This window comes from Temnothorax longispinosus, chromosome 3 (genome assembly GCF_030848805.1).
Source record: "Temnothorax longispinosus isolate EJ_2023e chromosome 3, Tlon_JGU_v1, whole genome shotgun sequence".
NCBI lineage: Eukaryota > Metazoa > Arthropoda > Insecta > Hymenoptera > Formicidae > Temnothorax > Temnothorax longispinosus.
In genome coordinates, this window is record NC_092360.1 from 3,277,725 (window position 1) to 3,300,497 (window position 22,773).

Consider the following 22,773-nt stretch of genomic DNA (forward strand, 5'->3'; position numbering starts at 1 on the left):
GAAATATGGCGTCTTAAAGATCGTAGAATTTTATAATTACTAATTTTTAAATAGTACAAGATTGTTAAGTATCGTGGAACGATATAACCGATATCTTTCCGTCTTTTTCAAAGAATGTGTCGTGCAACTAAAAGACCATAGCATTCATGCGTTTACCTCATCCCCGTTAATCATCGCAGACTTTGTTCCGGCAATAGTGGAATTTGCAAGCCGCATGTGAGTCATATACGATCCATATCCGTTTTTGAATCGCGATATCTTCGCAGCCGGCGCGAGAGCTTTGTTCAGAATAGTGTTATCGCTCGTAAAGATAGCAACTACGAGAGGAACGCGGCTCTCTCCGTGCACAGGCCGTCGCGGAAGGATACGTAGGTGGTTACCGAAGGACTTGGTGGGGTACCAGGAGAACAGACAGCCGCTACAGCATGAGAATGGAAAGGAGAAAGGGAGAAAAGAGAATCCGGGCAGACCGGGCCACAAGCGAATGCGGTGAGTAAATGTGGCAACGGGAAAAAGAGGGAAACACAGGGAGAAGGAACGAGACGGAGAAAAAGAGATTCATGGTGGGGTTGGTGCAGCTGAAGCACGTGGGCCCTGCTTCGTACGTCTGGTTCGGTAGTGCTCTCAGTAGTGCCTCTCAGCTGCCCGTGGAGGATCTCACATCCGGATATCCGTCGAGCCTGTCGCGAACTTGACGCGTCCACCGCGGCCGTTGAGGATGTGACGGCTCGTACAGTTGTTGGTATTATACAGGACATCGCGCAGTCGTTATAAGTTTTTCAAAAGCCGAACGATGACCCTGAAGATACTGCTGGCGAGCTTGCTTATCGCGGCCACAACGAGCTCGGTTCTACCGTCGTTGGAGGATCATCATGGGATACCCTCGCGCAACCACAGAATTGTTTGGCCACTTTGGTATCGCGACAGACTGCCCCACGCTAGGCACGATCGCATTGATGACAAACTCGTCGTCCGAGAGACAACTACTACCGCGAGAAGCCCATGGACGCCACGGCCACAGGTTTCCACGACGAGATCACCGCAACAGATAAATTCGGCATCGAGGCATCTGGAGCAACGGATGCTGGAACAAAAGTTCAATGGTGCCGTGGCGATGGTGGAGAACGGTGGTACCAGGGCGATAGCGTACGCGGGTTATCATAGCAATCATCGTCAGCATCAGCCAAGAGAGATGGGCGCGCAAGGCTTTCAGCCGATTACTACAACCGTCCCTACGTACGCCAAACATCATTCGGGGTGAGTATGAGATAAACTTCCGACTTGGAATACATGATTGAAAATTTATGGAAATGTGGTATAAGATAATCAATCTTTATGTTAATGAACACGGAATTCAGAACCTCTTCCGTTGTTCAAGTCTCAAATAGTTTCATTTGAAGTTAGACTCTATTAGTCTAATTCGGTCAGACTGAATTTAAAATATGATAGAATGTTAGGCATTTCGTAGAATAAGTTCATCACAAGAATTTTAGATTTAGATATTGTTTAAGTCGCATTTTTTGTGAGAAATAAAGGTCATGCGTCATTGCAGACAGAGAACTTCTGTTGTAAATAAAAAAGAGTTTGTAAAGCAAGTAGAGAAAGTTATCTAAATATATGAAAATATACATATGAGACATAAAAAAAGTATTTATATACTAAAATTAAATCGATACAGATTGAGCAGACAAGAGATACTCTTTATACGAAAGAATCAAATGTTTCTGTAGACAACTTGCATTTATATTTTATAAGTTAATTAAAGAAGTAAGTAAAATAATAATATAAAAAATATCTTTATGTATTTATGACAAACGTGCTTTAATTCAATTTTAATCAAGGCGATATAGATTGCTTCAATCAAGAATGTTATTTTGCTAGTTCTTTTATCAAAAGATTAACGAAAGCACTGATATGCGGAGGCAAGATTCATCCATAGAAATAGATGATGTGATACTCGCATATCCGCGAGGGTCGAATAATTCAAGCTCGCGGAGTACATCCAGGCGCGATTACTCGTCGCGTCACGGGAGGCATGTAAATGGAAGTGAATGAACTGCGACGCGTAAATATACGGGTGCCGCTAACGTGTGTCGCTGAATTACTATATTTACGAGCAATGAGCGACGCACCGCGTCCGCGCGATGATGTACGATCGAGCGCGATGGTCGACGGAATAAGGCCGGCGCGGACGCGTCGTCGTTCAAAGACGAGCCGCGAGCCGTTTAATTAATCGACCAATTAATTATCTCGCACGTACCGCGTTCCTCTGTCGCGTACAATTATTGGGGATTGTCAGTGCACAGCGGCGGATTTCTTTGCGCGCATGCAACGGCTCTCAACACATGTGTGGACACGTGGATTAAAAGTATTCAGATAAATGGTTTAGGGTTTCAAGCTCTCTGTAATCCGAGCTTGAAATCCTAAAGGGTTAATTAATCTGATTGATTCAACGCGATCGTAAAACTTGACTTATGAAAAATTTTCTGCGCAGATATACAATATATGTACATTGTACATTTAAAAATATGTAACTTTAAAAATCTCTGAAACAGTCTTTGTAATTAGGAAAGTTTTGTTTTAGCTAACTACAATAAATACAATGTATTATTAAAGTTTAACAAAGAAATTCAGAATTTTTATAATTTTCAAGATTTAATTAATACCTACTTGTATATGTTACTACAAATTTGATTAATTTAACAATTATGCATAATTACTGGCAATTATATATATAATTACCAATGATTTTTAATAAATTTCATTTTATTAAATTTTGGTAAATTTATTAAATTTTGATTACTTTTATTTATCATATTCATTGGTAATTATGAATAATCTCCAATATCCAATTGGTAAAGATAATGCAAGTTAGTATTTTTTTTAGTGATTATGTATAATTGTCGGTAAAGATGATTATTCTGATAAAATTTATCACATTAACCATCTATATTAATATAAATAATTCAAATCAATTTCTATAAAAAAAGTAACTAATTAATAATAAATTTTTATTATGACATTATGAGAACATCAATTTCACTTATTTACAAAGACTAATAAACTACTTTTTTATAATATTATTTGCAGTAATTAAAATTATTTATTGGAAGAAAAATATACAAGTTTATTAAAAAAATTGTTGTTAATCAATTTGTACACTTATGCGCTAATATTTTATAATATAGCAGTTGTCCTAATATTGAACGAAATTGATCAGTGAAAGATAGATGTGCAATGGCATTTTCCTGGAACAAGCAGCATCAGATATTTTCATTCTCACCTTACAATCCCGTCTTCGGTTTCTCGAAGCGATCATTAAGGGGAAATCACCATACCGCGTAACTTTTATCACCTCCTGACAGCCACGAGATCATTCCGCTTCCCAGCGTGAATCGATGATTGCCCGTCAGAAAGCCTTGCGGGCGTTCACGCCAGGCGTAGCAAAAAGCGCTCGTGGCAATATAAACACCGGGGAAAGAACAAGCCGGTGTCTGTATCAGTCAATATTATTGCACAGTGATTTCATCACGCGTATTTTGCCTCTCTTCGTCTTTTGTCACGAACTGTTTATTGTCGTAATTACATACACATATATACTTTGGTATATATGTTAAATGAAAGTAAGTAGAATAAATATATATATATTTACAGCTCCATATATTTACGATACAATAACGATTACACTCTTTTCAATTCTAAACTGTAGTATAATATCATTCGTAAGACTGATATTTATATAAAAAATAGATTATAATTATTAAATAATAATTATTATTATTATTAGCTCTGATATTTATTATCTCACATTATCTTTCCGATTAGTTCGTAAACGAGATCCTTTTAATACACATAATATTTCTACATTGTGAAATTATATATTCTGTTCGTATTAAATGGATTTATATTCGCAAGCACGTATGTGCAAATATACATGTAGAATATTTAGTTACTATTTAGTCTGAATGCAATAATTCGATGTTCGTCTATCTTGCGAGTCGTGCGATCGGGTTGCCCAGATGCGTGCCTCAGGCTAAAAAATCTTGTAAACCTGTCCAAGGATAACAGTGTGCGTGCACCTCTCTCTCTCTCCCTCTCTCTCTTTCTCTTTCTTTCTCTCCGTATCATCATGCACACGCGGTCAAACTCGCGTGCACCTCGCGCAGAGGATTTCTCAACGATGCGGCTGATGCGATGCGCCGAATCGTGTCATCGATTTAAATCCATTGATGCAACAATCATAACGCTTAAAATGCGATCTATCGATTTAAAGTCATCGGAAAAATTTGGAGGTGATGTGATATTAGCATATGCAATGCGTCACCTCGCAATTTTGATATTCATCAGGATTTATTTTGTCGACGACATACAAACGACGTAAACCTTTATAGAAAAATATAAAAAATCGAATGATATTAATGCATTTCAAATGCGTTAATAATACAGATTAATTTTTGTTGGAACTGTATAAGACGATAGTTCAGACTTTAAAACTGTTTAACGCATTTATGAAACGGACACGATACGATTATTGCGCTGCACCACGTTTCTCTTCGTAATTAATGGCCATTGTTGCACATACATATTGTTCGAGACATATGCAAGGAGGTATGGACCACGGCATTCTCTCGTTACCGCCGGCCACCTTCTCTCTCGATCATTTATGTTGCTTCGTTTGCGACACCGGGTGATCGATGAGCATCGAACGAAAGAAACGCGAATAATGAATATTCAAGCCGTTCCGAGTACTCCAGATAACCATCCTGCAATGTCATTCTTAGGCACGTTTCGCTGCCCAGCATTGCCATTGGTTATCGCTGTAAAACTCAACATCGATGGCTGATCGATGAGCAACGAGGTCATAAAGAGACAGGTGTCATTCGTCGACGTAATGTGTTCTCGAGAACTATAAACGCACGTCTCCCATCATCCCCATCGGAAACGTTAGCAGCCATTTCTTGATACCATATGTGAAGCTATCGTATCGCGGCTTAACTAAACCAAATATAAGTACAGCAGATACGATATTCTTATCTTCATACCTATGGATCTGTTTATAAAATAGAAATTATTATGATATAAAATATATCTACATTACATTATATTACATTACATACATTTAACTTTGTAGATAATTTCTTTGATTAGAACAATTGTACGATAAATGTGAAGCTTTTATATATATATATCCTTGGTATTTTAATACCTTCAACTATTTTCGATTTATTCAATTTTTTTAATTTCTCATTATCTTTAACTAATAAATTACAAAATGTAGATTTTGTTTTTATTATGTATGTAATGGCTATCAATAATTTGTCAAATAAATGTCAGTATCATTGTTGTTGTATTAAAAATGAAGGTAAAGAACGTAAATCTATCGTGCACTATTCAATAAGTAAAACTCACTTCTTCTTGCAAAATAATATTTTTGCTAGAAAAATGCATTGTACAATGTATTTTTGAAAAGCTCGTCAGAAGGATTTAAATAAAGCGTTGAAACTCAAATATTATCAAAGTTATAAAGCATTTTTTGCTTTATTTAATTTTTGTTTTATATGGAAAAAAAAACATTTAAATATTCATGGTTCTTGAGTCAAATATTTCAGTTAAAATATTCATGGATGTAAATTTATCGCAAATGATGTAGCGCGTGAAAACTCTTCCTGCTCCGTTCTTTGTCGTCCCAAGGTAAAGAGCTCGTTAAACTAATACGCGAAGCAAATTTCGCAACTCACTCAGATGATGCTTCACTTTTCATCGTGCACACGCTGCGTCTCACTAATCGTTCAAATTAAATGATTAATTAGTGAATCCGTTTACATCTGAACGATGCAGTTAATTATTTGGTTCTCTTCATCAGTTGGTTTGCTTTCTCTCTTTGAAACGCGAACTTCTATTATTTTACACGCGAGAACCAAGGAGAAGCAAAATGCGCGGGTGGTATGTACATTTGCGAAAATGATTCATTTTAATGCGCAAACATTGCCTCACCAGCAAGTGCGCAAACGTTGCTCAAACGACATTCATGAAACATTTCTGATAAAATAATATTGAATCTCGCCGGAATCCATAAATGTTTCATCATGTAAATATCCCTTCGAAATCCTACCCACAGAATAACACATTTTAATAATTGCGCTTTGAATATGTCGTGTCAATATAGCTGCAAATGCACTTATACATTCGCGTAATGCCTTTTTAAGTGTTTAAATATTATTTTTCATGTGGCGTTATGTTTATCGAAAATATTGATTCTGCTACGTATGATCAATAATAAATTTTTATTATGATTTTAATTACAACTTTGCAATAGCTTCAATAGTTCTACATCTAATTATATATGAGTCTTACATGTGTCGAATCGAATATATTAAACATGCATATTACATTTGTATATATAGATTTGTAAGAACATTATATTAATCTTGTTTTTATTCGACGTGTATGCAAAGTCGTTATTTAAATTAAAAGTAGTGCTTCGTCAAAATTTCGTGGAAACGCCGGAAGTGTCGAGTACATTCGCATAGTGGAGAAATAAATTAATAAAAGTAAATTATTGAGCGCAATGTACATACCTACGTGATAATATACGCAATATACATATAATTAAAATATTACATTAATGATACCGCTAATTTAATTTAATGGTTTTATTATCTATAAAATATTCGCAGCGTATTTTTTTTCTATTTAAACTTACAAATTGTCAAGGTTTTAAATTTTTTTATATAATTGTTTTACTATATCTTTGTAGTGCAGGTATTATATCTGTTGTATCATACATATATTATCATTGATATTTGGATTTATAAAATAAAGTATCATTGTATTGGATACAGTTAAGATTTCCAATTTCAAATAACTTATAAATGTGATCTTTTTATGCTTTAACTTGCTGTCAGTTAGAAATTTTTGAGTTATATTCACGTAGATCTTTTCTACTAGTATATTTTATGCGTAAAACTTACAATTTTTTATGTTCCATTTTACACTCACTCTTACAATTCCGTCTTCGTGACGTTAACAAAGTTCCTTCTGATCAGTGAATAAGAGAAGAACCAAAATGCACAAAAATTCCATGGCCACAAATAGAGCACTCCTTTCGCACACTTGCATCTTACTCTCTTCTTCTCCCTTTTTGCTAACCGGTATCCCGCAGGATAAACATATCAGCGCCGGCCGTTCAACCCTGAAGATACTCCAAGAGATGCGCACCTTCCAAATTCGTCACGCGTGAAGTTGTAGCCAATTTCTAGAAATTCTTCGATAATAAAAAATGTACAGAATAATTTAAATATTTGCATAATGGTTTATTTTTTCCATAGCAAATACTAAAAAAAAAAAAACTTGAAATTTCGTAAGCAATTAATAATAGTAAATTTGTATTTTATTTTAAACAAATTTTACTTCATTTAGATAATGTAATTTGAGAAAAAATTAGATACTTAATGATAAAAATTAAAAACTTCTAATTTATAACACGATGATTTCACTCAGTATTTTTACTGAAAAAAATACAAAAATTTCAAAGAAAGTAGAAGGAAATACATAGAAAATAGTTTGATACTAGTTTAGACTGTATTTCTTCTTTCAAGATATTTATCTTCAAAAAATTCAACTAATTTTAAACTACGAAGAACCGATCAAATTCATTATTACAATAGCTCTATATATGTATAGAATGTATTAATTATCGAAAAGTTAACAAAAATCAATATTCCCGACATCGTCGACTGCTTTCCAAAAGTTTTAGAATTTCAAACAGAATCTTCACATGATCTATGTATATATCTATATATATATGTGTGTGTGTGTGTGTGTGTGTATGTGTGTGTGTGTGCATGTGTATTTTCCGACCCATGACCTTATAATTCCTACATCTCGTGCGAAGGCCGCGAGCATCGATCGCACACTAGATCGAGGGAAGACGTACAATTTCGGTGGACGTGCAAGCACTCGACATTGAATCGTATCGCTATCGAAGCGATCCATCGGTCCCTTGACAGTCGCGGGCAAGTAATACCGATTGCAAACTAACAAAGCAAAAAGATTGACGTCAAGCGGTGCAGCGAAGAGCAAGAATGATACTGATGAATATACATGTACATACGTATTACAAGAATTTATGAAAAAGTTATAAAAAAGTATTAAAGTAAAAAATAAAAAAAGTAAAAGTATTAAAGTAAAGAGAATTAAAATTAATAAGAAAACTTATTAATTTTAATTTTTATTTATATATTTTATTTGCAATTATATTGCTCCATTTTATCGATTTATTTTATTTACGATTATAATTGAACAAAACGTTATCAAATAATCTTTTATTTTATAGTTGAAATTAGAAATGCATGTATGAATTAGAAATATTTGATAAATAATATTTAATAAACAGATTTGATAAATAGATTTAATTTATTAAACAAATTTAATTATTAAACAAATAATAATTACAAACATTATGTAATTTACATTTATTAAATAAAAATGCAATAGAGCATACTGCGCCATATTTCTTTACGTCGCAGTAGGAAGAAACTGAGGGATGAACGATCGAAGTGAACACTTGCAGCTTGATTCCGCCACGTTCGATGATAGCGGCTTCATGTAAATCCATTAACGTGAACTTTTATCTGCGGGCTGCGGACGCGAGGGGTGAAAAGGTCAAAAGCGAGAGAAGAGAACGGGCGGATAAGGCGCGAGATGCAGGTAGTACACGTGCGGGTAGTACAGCGCTGACGCACGCGCTATGAATTTGCACGGACAAATGCAGGATGAGTATTTTGCGGTTAGTGGCCCTTTTTGTTCTGTTTCGATTTTCAATCTATATTTGGTTGAAAATACCGCCATAAAAATAAAAAAAAAGGGAGAAAGGAAAATAACGCGATGGAAAAAGATTTTGTGACTGGACTTATATTTCTTATAAAAAGATGTTTTTGTATCATGACTAATTTTAAACTTACGCCAGTAATCAATAAATTTAATGTTAGATATAAAAGAGAGACGATAATTAACATTAACTTAAAGAGATATGACGAGATATTGAAGTTTTATGGTAATCATTTATATACATTCACTTTGTTTGATTAGATAGAAATAGCGGCGTGAAATCTTGAAGCATCAGAATCAAGATAAAATTGAAGATCTCGTAGTTTACACGTGATGTCAATCACAACGATATCTTGCATTGTAATTGTGTAATATTGTTCGCCCATTGACTTTGCTTGAAAGTTCACGCTTTGTAACGCTTCGCTCGTTGCTCAACCTAGTCCAACGAGTGAAATCGAGCTACAACAGAATTAATAGACAACTACGAAGTTTATGGACGGAACATACGGCAGGAGGCAAATGGCGTCCGGGAACGTAAACTGCATCCACCGAAGAAAATGAGCGAGCTGGGCGATTCCGCATATGGAGATGCAAGAAAGTCGAGGTTGCTTTTTTCTGCTGAGAAATTGCCAACGTTTGTTCTTGGAATGGTCGAAACGAACGGCCGTTGAATGGGAACTGGTTTTCGATTCATCGAAAACAATGATTGGGGAAATGCCAGTTGGATTCTAGGTCAAAATCCTAAAAATCATACGTGTTCGGTAAAATTGAACACTTCCGACTCGATCGCTGCGAGGCAGTGAATCATTCGGACGAAACTGGTTTATCCTTTCTGATCATAATTGTTAAATAACAATATTTAAATATTCTTATCTCATCGCTATTATTAATAATATAATTATATGTAAAAAAAACTATATATAATTCAAAACGTTTAAAAAAATTTGCCAAATGTTTCGCAAGAATATAAATATTATTTCTAATAAAGTTAGATGTTAGATGGTATCGTAGTGTTCAGAAATTTGGAATTATTAAACGTATCGATAGAACTTTTACCGTTCACAAGATTACACGAGTAAAACAGAATATAGTGATATAACCGTATCTATGCAATCTTTAATCAGAATGACATTTTAAAAGTTAATGAGAAATATCTTATATCCCATGTTCGTTTTCAAAAATTTAAATGGCAAGACACGTCGTGCGCCGCATCATCGAGGAAGAAGAAAAAACGAGACACGGGAGGCCAGTAATGAGAGACGCTGCGCGTCTTATTGGCACCGCGTAGGCGCATAATTACTTCACCTGAGCGGTAACCTGGGTAACCCGTCATCAAGCAATTTTGTAATTTGGAAGTTTTGCACTGCCTGCCCGCGGCTCCCGTTGCATCGTTGCGCATTCCGCCGAGGGAACGGCTTTCGACGCGCAAGATGCAATCTCTAAATGAACGAGCGGCGATTCGCCTCTTTCGCAAATATGGACTGTGCATTCTTGGATGGCGCAGACCGGCAATTTCTTTGTTTATGGAAATACTGAAGGCACCGACGCGACGCGACGTCAAATGAGTCCATGGGCGCTATCAGAATTTTTCCAAGAGCCTAACAGCAGAAATTTTTTTAACGTCATTACATTAAAAATCTGAAGCTTTAATAAACTTGATGGAAGACTGTGTTACAATATCTGTCTTGAATTTTGATGACAAATCAAAAATAAGAAAAACACTCTCAAGATATAAAATCAATTAATAATAATAAGGCAAATAAGAGCGGAGCGCCGGTATTAAAGCGAGTAATATACAATGGAAAAAATATATCTTTAATACGAACATACAAAATACAGACGTTTAGGTTTTTTAGAACCTCTTCAGTGTGACATAATAAATAAATTTAAGATCTTGGAACAAGTTGTGAGAAACGTAATTTCGCGACATGCCATTATTCAAACTTGGTAATCAAAATTGTGCCCTGACAAGTGGCTTAAAGAACACGTCGACATTCTCACTACATACATATATGTTCCTCACTACTTGTTCTAAGATCTTAAATTTATTTATTATATGTCAAACTGAAGAGGGTCTGAAAGTTAGAGCGAAACGTCTGCATTTTGTATGTTCGTATTAAAGATTTATTTTTTGTATTGTATACAATATACTCGCTTTAACACCGGCGCTTAGCTCTTTTTGCCTTATTAGTACATAACTGATTGATTTGATGACAAAATATTCTCTATAATATGTTAGACCATAAATAATAAAAATTCACCTCCTACTATTAATTTTATTATTTCTGTCATATAATATTACTTTAATGCATCTTTAATACTTTATAATATCTTTTTTGCTTTATAATATTTTACTTGATTTTATAATTTTTTACATCTCTTTTTGTTTTCCCTTATTTATAATATATATTTTTTCAAATAAATAAATAATCCTTTTTCCTCTTTTCTTTTTCTATTATATAAACGTATAAATTACAGGGTTCTATTGTAATAATAAGTATTCGTATAAAGCTTAAGTAAATTACGTAAATATTACCGGATTATTGGCAAACCGATTATAATGCAATGAACGGCGCAGAAAGGGGCGGTCTTAAAAAAAGATTCATGTAAGCAATACTTCAAAGCGTAGGTCTGAAATTAGCGGGTATGAATCACTGCGAGCCGCCTTAGCCAGATCCGAGGATCGACGACCGACTCTCGTTAGCGTACATATCGTCGATTTGCGGTGCCGGATTGTTTAGACATCATTCGTTCACACTCCTCCTTCACGAACATGGCACAGCATACCTGCATAATTCGAGAAATATATAAAAGAAAGATAATCTAAAATATATTCTATAGAAAAGAATCTTTATAATGAAATAAAGCTGTTGCTCTTCGTGCTGAATAGCGCTGCGATAATATTACATGAAGAATAATATAGCTCGAAAAATATTTACGAAAGGAGCTCTTTTATCTAATGCAGAGGGTTTGCATTTTTATACGTATTATGTAGGGATAATGTGCAATATTTCAAAAGAAAAATATTTTGGGAGTACATGGAACCCATCCGATCGCCTTAAAAATAACATCGGTGCTTTTGTGATAAGCTGTATGGATGCAGCTGTGCGAAGATGAAGTTACCGCCAAGAGGTGTTATCGAGTCTCGTAATTGAAACGCGCAATACATAGGTGCATTATGGCGCTCGAGCCTTGAATCCTGAAATAAGATACATCATAATTTTCAAGTAGCTCGTACAATTTCTTAGTGATGTGCTTCGAGAAATCGTTATACGTATTGCGCGTTTATTAAATTTCATTAGAACGGTACTAATAAGTTATCATTTTTTATAAAAAGTAAAAATAACCCTATTTCCTCCAACCCGCCCTTTCGTGTCCCACGAGTTTCTAACACTCGTTTGTTGCGGAAAACAAATGATCGTGACAAACAATTTGTTTGTTCGTGAGTTATGATTTTTTAAATAAAACGAGTCGTAACGTGTGTTTGTCAACATATAATTGTTGTAAAAAAATATTTAAATAAATGATTTCCAAATGTTATTTACATTGATTTTTAGTCGAAGGTACAAAGATATTATAATAATTTTTGGGGAATTTTTCAAAGCTATTAACATTTTGAAAAACACGTGGGACTTGAAAGTGCATGGTTGGAGGATTAAAGGTACGGAAAAACGTTGGAGGAAATAGGGATAATAGTAACTCTCAAGATAGTGTTTAATATGTAATAAATATAAGAATATTTTTATACAAAATGGTAATTATTATATAATAATTGACTATTTACTATTATATTTATTATTATTATAAAGTTGATAGAATTTAATTTAAAAAATAGTTTTAAAATATAATAAAACTTATTATACATACTGAAATGTTGTGCAATTTAGAAAGATTTTTTTTACAACATAAACTTATTCTTAGAGAGAAATTAATATATGAACTTAGTGATGATTATCAATATAATTAGTGCAATAATTATTTATCTTTTTTTATATTTATTTTATTTTTTAGATATTTTTTTTAATACTTTATCGCCTAAGCTACAAAATTTACACGAGGCGTTCTTTATTCGGCATGAATGGCATTTTGAAACTACTTAAAAAAAATAAAATGTCACGAGTGTCCCAGGACTGCACATGATCAAAGTCCCACTTGTAAAACAGCGGCCGATGGCCGAAGTAGTCATTGGAAAATCTTAAAAACAAATTGCCGTCCGGACACACGAGTGGCACTTCAGCTCTCCAGTTTCTTTGTTCCGCCTCGCAAAAGCCAGTCGAGATTCCACGTGTTTTGCATGCGAACTGCTCGTAAAACAAATGGTCGTTATACTGCCGGCAATTACAATCGATAGCTTTGTCTGCCCTTTCATTGGCCCGATTGAATCGATGTCCTGGTCCGCCTCGAAACCTTAAGTTATTTGTAATTCCTGATTTATAGCCTTATCGTTCGCGTGATAAATTTTGCTATTAGTCGCAAATCGAGGCAAAATTAATCGCTGATCTTGGAGTTTTCAATTTAAATGAAGAATTGCTCATAAAATAAACAATAAAATTTAACCATAAAACATGTCAATAAGAATTATTAATATATAAATTATTAAATTATTGGTATAATAATAAAAGTACTTAGTCTTATAATAAACGTATAAAAATGAATAAATAATAAAATAATGATGAAAATAAAAATAATAATAATTTCTCAAAATGTTACTTTAAGACATTGTTCTAATGCTTTTAATTGTTCATAAATAACAAAACAATATTTAATTTATATATATTAAAATACAATATACTAATGTGTATTAATTTTTAGTAATACAAATAATAAAATTAAAAATAATTTTTATATTCTCTTACAATTAGTCATTTGGTAAAAATAGATTATTGATACGATAATGGTAAATATATGATGAATAAATATAAGTAGCAATTTATAGTTCGTTGTATGCATTTTATGGATGCAAGAGATATTAACGATAATGGAAAGTATATCATATGACAGAATACAGCCGTAATCTTAATCCGATTTTTATGAGTACATGGCTAATTCAGGAAAGGGATCGTCACACTTTGATCTTGTTAAATTGATCTCGTTAAATTGCTTGATTTACGACAGACCGCACAAAGTTGGAAACTGCGAGACGCGCTTCTGGATGACACCGCATCTGGGTGGTGCGCGAGAAAAAAAGGAAACGGCGGGACTAACATTTATGAGATCAGGCAATAAAAAACCAGTGTTTATTGCCACTAACCACCAGACGTGCAAGACGTGTCATGTATTTCTACGAAAATCTATGCTTTACTCCGTTTAGTTAGGATTTATTATTAATTTAGTGAAGCTTCCGACAGGAAACTATATCTCTCAAAATTGTGATTTTTTTTACTTACAAATTAGAAGGTACTATTATTATTTATTAAATAATGGTAATATGTTTCACATGTGGAAATATAATTATTTAAGTATTCGGATATAATTAATATATGACTAGAAGAACCGTGAAACAATGAGATACAAACAATAAAAATTAATAGATTTTACAAATAAATGCATAGAACATATTTCTCATTTAATTTATTATTTGATTAATTTTACTATATTAATTTATTATTATTAGCTATTAATTTCATAGAAATGCACAAATGTTAATTATAAATTAATACTATTTAATGATATCAAATAATTCTGCTTATATTTTTGTATCACAAAATTGAATCAAATTGTTTCTTAAGAATTTTCTGTTGAATTTCATTTACTTATTAGAAGAGAACTGATTTACAGAAATAATATCTGTATACTTTCTCTTTATAAATAAACATATGCATAAGTCTGCATACGAAATACAACATTATTTACAAATCTGTAACTGTAACTGCAGTAAACGTGTTTTATTTATAGCAAAGAGAATGTTGAAACATATAGGTATACACATAATCAAACCCATTGAACCCAAGTGTCATATAGCTTTATTGGCCTGATAAATCTGGCGTGAATTATGAGATTCATAAAGTTTACAGAGCCGATAGCTGTCAGTTCGACGAAGAAACGTTTGTGCAAACTGCAAACTTGCCCTCGGTGACGCATAGACACAAAACGCAGTCCGCAACAATGTTGCGCGGAGAAGTTATGCAGCTCGTTAGACTTACAGGGACGGTAAAGGAAATTGTCGTCGTCATCGTCGGCGAAAATCTACGCGTGCAACAGATGGACGTAGGGAACGTAACAAACGACCGCGATAACACGACGTCACGTTAAGGGCTACGTGGCGCTGTTAGGAATGGTTCCCATTCCGAGATCGCCGCTAAGATTTCGGAAGCGCTTAAGAGAGCCGTAGACATGCGAGCGTCCAATGCAATAATTTATTCTGGATTTATTACCTTACGGTCAGAACGTTGTGAACCGCATCACGCGATATATGGCGCCTTCGGTTGTTACGTATATATGATGCAAGATGTTACCGAGATTTTATTACGTATTTTTTAATACGTTTTATTTAAAAAAATTGCATCTATCAATTATCATCGCCAAGCACATGCCACGTTGAAATATTCGACTGCAGCTTGAAATAAATATGACTGATTTTTAAATAACATCATATGGATATAATTTTGTATATAATATTTAAATCTCTATGAATAAGTAATTCTATTGAGAAGAGATGCTGATTCCGCTTACTGATTATTTTCTAATTTTTGTCATCTCATATCAGGGTAGGAAGAAATGATTAGGAATGCTGTTCAAGCAAGAGATGAGTGTCTTGAATCTTTCTATACAAATAAACGCTTAGCTGTTTGTAGCAAATATGTTCCTCATTAGAATAACGTTTAAAATCAACGAAGACATTGCAATCGTTTTAGTCGACGTAAAATCGCCAATCATTCTGGCGTACTGACCCTTAACCCACGTCGCACAAAACTGGTACCGGGTAACTAGTTGGCGCATAAATGCTTTGGTCGTTGAGATGAGAAGTTTTACGCGAAAAACTAGGATGTCTTGTCATAAATCATTTGCGCGCCGTAAATCTCCGACGATTCTTATCACCGCGAGATACGCTCTTAGCTCTCGTGACAATTTCATTTTTACGTTTGTCAAAACGTCCGTCCAATGTCACGAAGGAAAGAGAGAGAGAAGGAGAGAAAATCTTATCGGCGTTTACCGACGCGCGAAACGAACTTGTCAGAGCAACAGTCGAACCAGTATTCCCACACAAATGTCCCCTGAACCGTATCTGAACCCCCGTCGCGCGACGCGATTCGCGAGATTTTTTGCGAATCAAGAACACGGCTTACAAGCGATTTATGCACTTATATTAAAGAAAACTTGAGATAGTTATTGTGCATGAGGTTCAAATATTATATTTATCATAGATAAGTGAGATATTAACAATAAGTGAGATAAAAGATGGTTTTTTGGCTCTCATAAATGCACATATATAATTTTATTGCAATCTCGCAGCATAGTACTGTATGTACGTATTAAAAAAAATTTCTTGTACAAAGAGTTTCATTAAATTGTTATCCATGTATTGTATTGTAATCTTATTGATAAATAGAATCAATGATAAACAAATTTTTACGAATTTCACATATTTTGATTATAGATTTTTTAACAGTTTTGAAGTCGAGATGTTTTCTTTAAAAAAAAAACGATTTTTTTTTATTACAACTTAAATACCTTAATATTTTAATATTTTAATTTATACCTAAATAAGTTAAACTTTAAATTAAGATTTCCTTCAAATTTCTTGTTGTTAATTAAAAAAAAAATTAGTAACACAATACAAATAATATCAAACCGACAATGTTGCAAACGAACTACTTCTTTATCATTTTACTTTGGAGATAATAAACGCTTCATGGAATTATGCCAACAATATGTCAGTCAAAATGCAAGCTTATTGAACGAGCTTATGACGGTGAAAGTGATGGCATCATGCAAGCCGTTCAAATAGTCAGAACATTCGCAATAAACGATCACCTGCTGCGCTAATCCTTCTAATCCTTTCTCTCCTATACGATCATAAACGTTCGTCCTTACTCCTTGGCATACTCTTGCGGATTCTCGACATCTAACCTTGGCTTTCCTCAGACCACCTGCCATTAATGGAGAATGTTTAAAGAACCAGAGGTTCTGCATTTAGTACCTGAGGATCACAAGGCTGAATGTGACTTCCGCATTTGTCTTTATATAATTTATATTATTAAATGAAATATTATATTAAAAATGAAATCCCGAGTAAAAATATTTTTTAATCTTGTATCTCTCGATTCGCAAATGATTATGCAAATGATTATGCAAATGATTATCGTATATAAGAGATTATAAATGCTATGTCCGTGTACAAAGTAACACGTTACATGCATAAACGCGATATGAACAAAGACTTGAAATCGATGGAGCGTATTTAATGCTGCATGTGCGGTAAGAAAACGGGTCGAGAACTATGTGGACTGTGGACTACGAGTTAATATTTCATGGCGGCGAATTTGAGCGTATAAGTCCTTTATGCAGTCTGCAGTCACATCGAGCAAACTTACTCGGCGATAGATCGCCGTTCCTCGTGCCTGTTGCCTCCTGAGCATGAAACGAACGTGGACATGCAGAGACCACCGTGTCCCCGCGGTATTCGTTGTTGCGACAGTAAATGTTCTGTCGCGTTTCAGCAAACACGACATCGACGTGGCGAAATGCAATTTTCTATGGCCTGACGATGACGAAGTGGTTCTGTCGAGCGAGCATTCGTTTCCTTTATGAACCGTTGAGACGTTGAGAGCCTTCCGCTATCTGTGCCGTCGTGATACTTTCTGCTAAATGATATGGCGATATTATCAATATTTAATCTTGTTTCCAAGTCATAGAATGATATTATTCTTTTTGCTTCCAAAATACTGGTCCTTAATCACAAATGCAATCTTTCATATTGAGTTCTGTCACGTAAGCTTAATTCCGGAGTCAGCTCGAGCAACGACAAGCCGTAATATCGTCGCCAACGCAAATACTTATTTCGAACGTGTATTCAATCGGCCTTCGTATTTTACGATTTAACCGGTCTTCTGCGTATTTTACGATTCAAATGACTGCGCTTTAGCGAGCAGTTTGGCTGGAAGGGACACGACAAGGGATATCGTTTACGATGGCTATCGAAATAATCGACTTGCCGATTTAATTTCTCCATCGCATAAGTCATATAATAACAAAATGCAAAGCTGAAATCGAGATGCGAGATCCAAAGAAAGGATTATTTAAGAATTCATGAAGGATTTTTACTGATAACATCTCTGTGATGTCTTTTATACATCCAGTTTGCTTTCAAATATAGCGATATTATTATTATTGTTATTGGTTTTATATATATATGATAATACGAGTAGTTTTGTATCAATTTAAATAAACAACTGTCAAAAATAGATATCTTTTAAAATCTTTTCTTGGAAAAATTATTTAATATATGTACAGCATAATGTGTAAATCTAATTAGTCTATTAAATAATTTACTTTCTCTTAGACAATAATCATAATAGGATTTAAATTTTTCTTATAAGCAATTTTTATATAATTTATAATTAATATTTCAAATTTATATTATAAACTAATTACATCAGCATATAAAATCAATTTTAATTCACAGATGCATCAAGAAATTAATCTACAAAAAGTTGTTTCTTTTCTAGAATTAAAAATTAACAATTTGCATTTCAGGAGGCGAGTATGCACTAGGCAAACTCCTGCAGTTTCTCACCATCATCGAGGAAGACAAATTAGGTACGTTGCATGCCTCTCACAAAATTAAGAGCTTTCGCTTATTTAAATTAAGTAAATTAACTTATTTTACCTTAAAATAAATATTGTCTAAATAAGAAAAATATTTATAATATAAATATTTTTAAGTTTACAAGAGTAATAAAAGATAGTTTTCCACTATAGCATGTAATATTTGGTATGTTTTATAAATTACTTTTAAATAAATTAAAGAAATTTATGAAATATCCTAGATTAGTATACACTGAGATGACTTCTAGTTTCTTTTGTTGTCCGGGATGGTCACAAGCTACTCACTTGAGTTTCGGTTGTAATAAACGTAAGTAAATTTGACAAAATTTATTTCTAACATTTTGTAACAAATTTAAATATAATTACAGAATAATTATATTTGTAAAAAATACTACAGAAATTAATTATAAAATTTTATTGGTACAAATACTGAATGTTATTTTAATTTTTAATAAATAATTCAAAAAATAATTTAAAAAATTGAGTTAACTTAAATTATTAATAAAATATGTAAATAATAAAATATAGAAGATAATGCATATTTAATATTATACTTACACATTTTTTTTACTCAACTGTGTTTTTCTCAACTATATAAGCCCATTAATCTTAATCTCATTGTTTTCTAGCCATATGCCCAACGCCATGTCTAAATGGTGGAATTTGTACATCACCTGGCAAATGCACATGTCCCAAAGGATATACCGGCAATCAATGCCAAACAGGTAATTTTAATTTTACTTACAAATTAAACATATAGATATCTAGATTGCATGTGATGTCTTTCATTATCATGAACTTCGAGAAAATTACACGATTTATGAATTGAAGAAATATGTATGTACATAAATTACCATATATATATAATATTTTTTAAATAACACTATATATAATATATGTAGTCCACAATTAAAGCGGCAAAAAATAACGTCATATTGCAAAATAAAGCAGACTTAATAAGTTTATAAAATTTTGTTTTATTTATTTTAATATTTAGTTTATCTATTATCTCAAATATGATAAGGTGGCGAGAGACCTTGCTAAGTAAAGACAAGAAAAGTTTGACATCCATGCACATTTTAAATAAGTCGATCTTTTTGTCATAGTCGTGATTGCAATCTTAATAGTAAATAGCTCACATAATATATACAAGAGAGTGGTGATCAGAACATCCGTGTAGAGCAATGGAATCGCTCGTAAATCTATCGAGGTTGCAACCGACCGATGCAGCAGGACATGCAGGACACTGCAATATACGTATTGTGCCGCAGTTAGCTTGGCGTAATGCTATCGAGAAGTATATCGTTCCACGTCGATTTAATTACGTCTGACGATACCAGGCACGAGAAGGCACTAAGCTCGTAACCGAGTAATCGATTGAATGTTCTTCATGCTTTAACGAGGCGACGGACTCTCATATGTCGTTACTTTTAAGATCGATCGTCTCTAATTATACATATATTATTATGTAGTAGTTTAATAAAACTACGATTTTAATGAAGCGATAAGAAAAGATGAATAATATCTAGTTTAATAAAAAAGAAATTAGAAAATGCAATTTTTTATATTAAATTTGTTAAGAATTACAACATATTATATAATAAGATTCCAATTAAATATAATTTCATGTACGTTGTATATAAAAATTAATTAAATAACATAATGTTAACTATATCTGTGTTCTTTTCTAATTTCAATTTATTAAAACTTTTATTTTTCAATTTTTAATAACTTTCTATTTTTTATTAAATTATTTAAAAATTAATTCTTTATTTTTCGATAAGATAATGCGTGTAACGTTATGTTAATTTTAATACTTTGTGAAAATGAACTAAATATTATTTATATTCTTTATCGTGCATTGCAGATGTGGATGAATGTGTGCTGGAGAAACCATGCGGGCAACTTTGCACAAATCTACCTGGTAGATATCGATGTCACTGTAGAGTCGGATTTCAACTTCAACAAGATGGCCAATCTTGTCGAAGAAATGGTAGGTTTGCAAAATTTGAAACTTAAGACAGAATTTTTCGAAGAATAGTTTTAAGAGTTGGTTTATTTTCTGCAGACACAGACGAAAATGCTTTTGAGGCACGCGATTTAGAGACTGATTTTCATGACGTGTCGGCAACAAAGGATCCAACTGATTTTCATGGTATGTATGATACAATCTTAAAATTCTGTTAAATTTTCATTTGAAATATATAAATTTTAAGATTGCTTTTAAGATTTAATTCTATATATGTATAAATAATACCTCAGATTTAAAAATCTGTACACGCGCGGGTAGTTCTGAGTTATTGTTTATAATATTAGTGAACATAATATACAATTCACGCCAGTAAAACAAAAAGTTTATAATAAAATACATAAATAAATTAATATATAAAATAATGAACATCGATGAATTGCAGATACCGAAAATGAAGTTAGCGATGATGATCAAGACTACGAGGTCATCTTAAAGAGACTGATTAAATTGGAAAAGGTAGGTTAAAAATGTTTACTAATACGATATGTAGTTGATGAGGAAATATATTAATTCTTCAGCAAGTAGCCAGAAACAGAAAGAGAGATACAGAGGCTTCCGAGATGAACACTAAAGTTACATTGGCGGTCGAAAGTATTAACGAAATGAAGAGAACCGTCGAAAATGTGGTATTTGAGGAACATTAAAATATTATATACTTAAATCACAATATAGTGCACAGTAGAAATTTCGTAAATAATTTTGCCCATTAAAAATTATTTAGTGCATGTGAGAAGACGCGCATATAAATAATAACTCATGTAAATAAATATGCGCAAAAATATTTATTTTTCATTTCTTTTCAGATCTTGTTTCATCACTGATCTAATGTAAGAAGTGGTACTATTACTGGAAATTCTTTCTTTATTATATGTATATTTCTTATAATAAAAAAGAGTAGATTTTCAGCATTCAGCATAAAAAACGTATATCATCTTGATATTTTAATATTACAATCTTTGTGACCGATTTACTTTGTTGTGCGATTTATTTTAAAAATCTCTCAATCTGTTACTTCAGTATAATAGCGACTTTTACAAATTTTCTCTTGGAAGAAACAAATAAGTTAACAAATGTTATGATTTAATAGTATAATTTTAATTCTTCTTTACTTTTTACCTCAAATTACACTATATTGAGATCAAAGTGTATTAGTAAAATGTACATAATTTATATTGTTTATGAATTATGCAATTATTTGTTCTAGCAACTGATGCAACAAGAAGTATATGATATGAGAAGCAAAATGAGACAATATGAAGCAGAAATGAGAAAAATACATCATCTGATGAATCGCGTCGCGGAATTAGAAAATCGTTTGAGAATACGTTGCAGATATCAATAATTTGTGCAGGATCGTTGAACTTCTCGAGTTGCTAAAACGTCACGCGGAAATTATCAATACAATCTGATACTTAATAATGAATAGTAGTACTATCTACTATTTTATTTGATATTTTAGTAGTAGATAGTGTTACTATACTACTTTACTTAACAGTAGATAGCGATATATTTTCATTATAAATTTCTTGCGCCTTTAGGATATGTGAAGACAATTTTAATAATACTTTTAAATCAGAGACATGTTTATACAGAAGACAATGCTGTACATTTAAAACCAGAATATTTATTTTAATTTTCAAACTACAAAGCAATATTGGCCATTTTAATCTCAAAGTACTGACGTAACAGTAGCTATTAGATTTACATGGAATTGTTTCTGTCGTAAAATATCACTGCCATCATTTAGCATTTGTTATATTTATCAAGCTAATAATAGTAATAGTATAATTTTTATATTATGAGTATTTGTACTCATGTCTTTATAATAAAACGAAGTAGATTCTACATTTTTGTATTCTTTCATACTAATCTAGATTTTAATATGGATGAAGGTAAAGCACTATATAATATTAAAATAATGTTTAACATAAGGTATAATGATTGTTATTTGATTATAAAAAGGTTCTTCTTATAATAGACACTATATAGAGATCTCTAGTTTCATTCAGTTAATGATAAACATTTGGTAAAAAAAAAATTAGAATATTGATTGAAGTTAATACTGTGAATAGACATACATTGGATAAATTACACATATTACAAAGAGGCATTTTGTACTTATCAATTCATACTAGACTGAATAT

At 32.7% G+C, this 22,773-nt stretch overlaps 1 protein-coding gene across 1 annotated transcript; it reads left to right on the plus strand.

The window, feature by feature from the left end:
- The first annotated feature begins 299 nt into the window (after positions 1-299).
- Slow (epidermal growth factor-like protein slowdown) lies at positions 300-22,468 on the plus strand. Its single transcript, XM_071772482.1, has 9 exons — positions 300-1,257; positions 18,526-18,588; positions 18,819-18,904; positions 19,227-19,322; positions 20,465-20,590; positions 20,666-20,752; positions 21,012-21,085; positions 21,148-21,255; positions 21,834-22,468. Exons 1-9 carry the CDS (start codon positions 794-796, stop codon positions 21,969-21,971), a joined length of 1,242 nt encoding a protein of 413 aa, XP_071628583.1. The 5' UTR covers positions 300-793; the 3' UTR covers positions 21,972-22,468.
- Positions 22,469-22,773: the final 305 nt, after the last annotated feature.

Bases quoted from the DNA above. Each gene is read 5' to 3' on its own strand.
- Slow (XM_071772482.1), top strand. From the start codon at position 794: ATGACCCTGAAGATACTGCTGGCGAGCTTGCTTATCGCGGCCACAACG. The intron at 1,258-18,525 runs GTGAGTATGAGA...TTTGCATTTCAG, and splicing joins TACGCCAAACATCATTCGGG to GAGGCGAGTATGCACTAGGC. The intron at 20,591-20,665 runs GTAGGTTTGCAA...TATTTTCTGCAG, and splicing joins CCAATCTTGTCGAAGAAATG to ACACAGACGAAAATGCTTTT.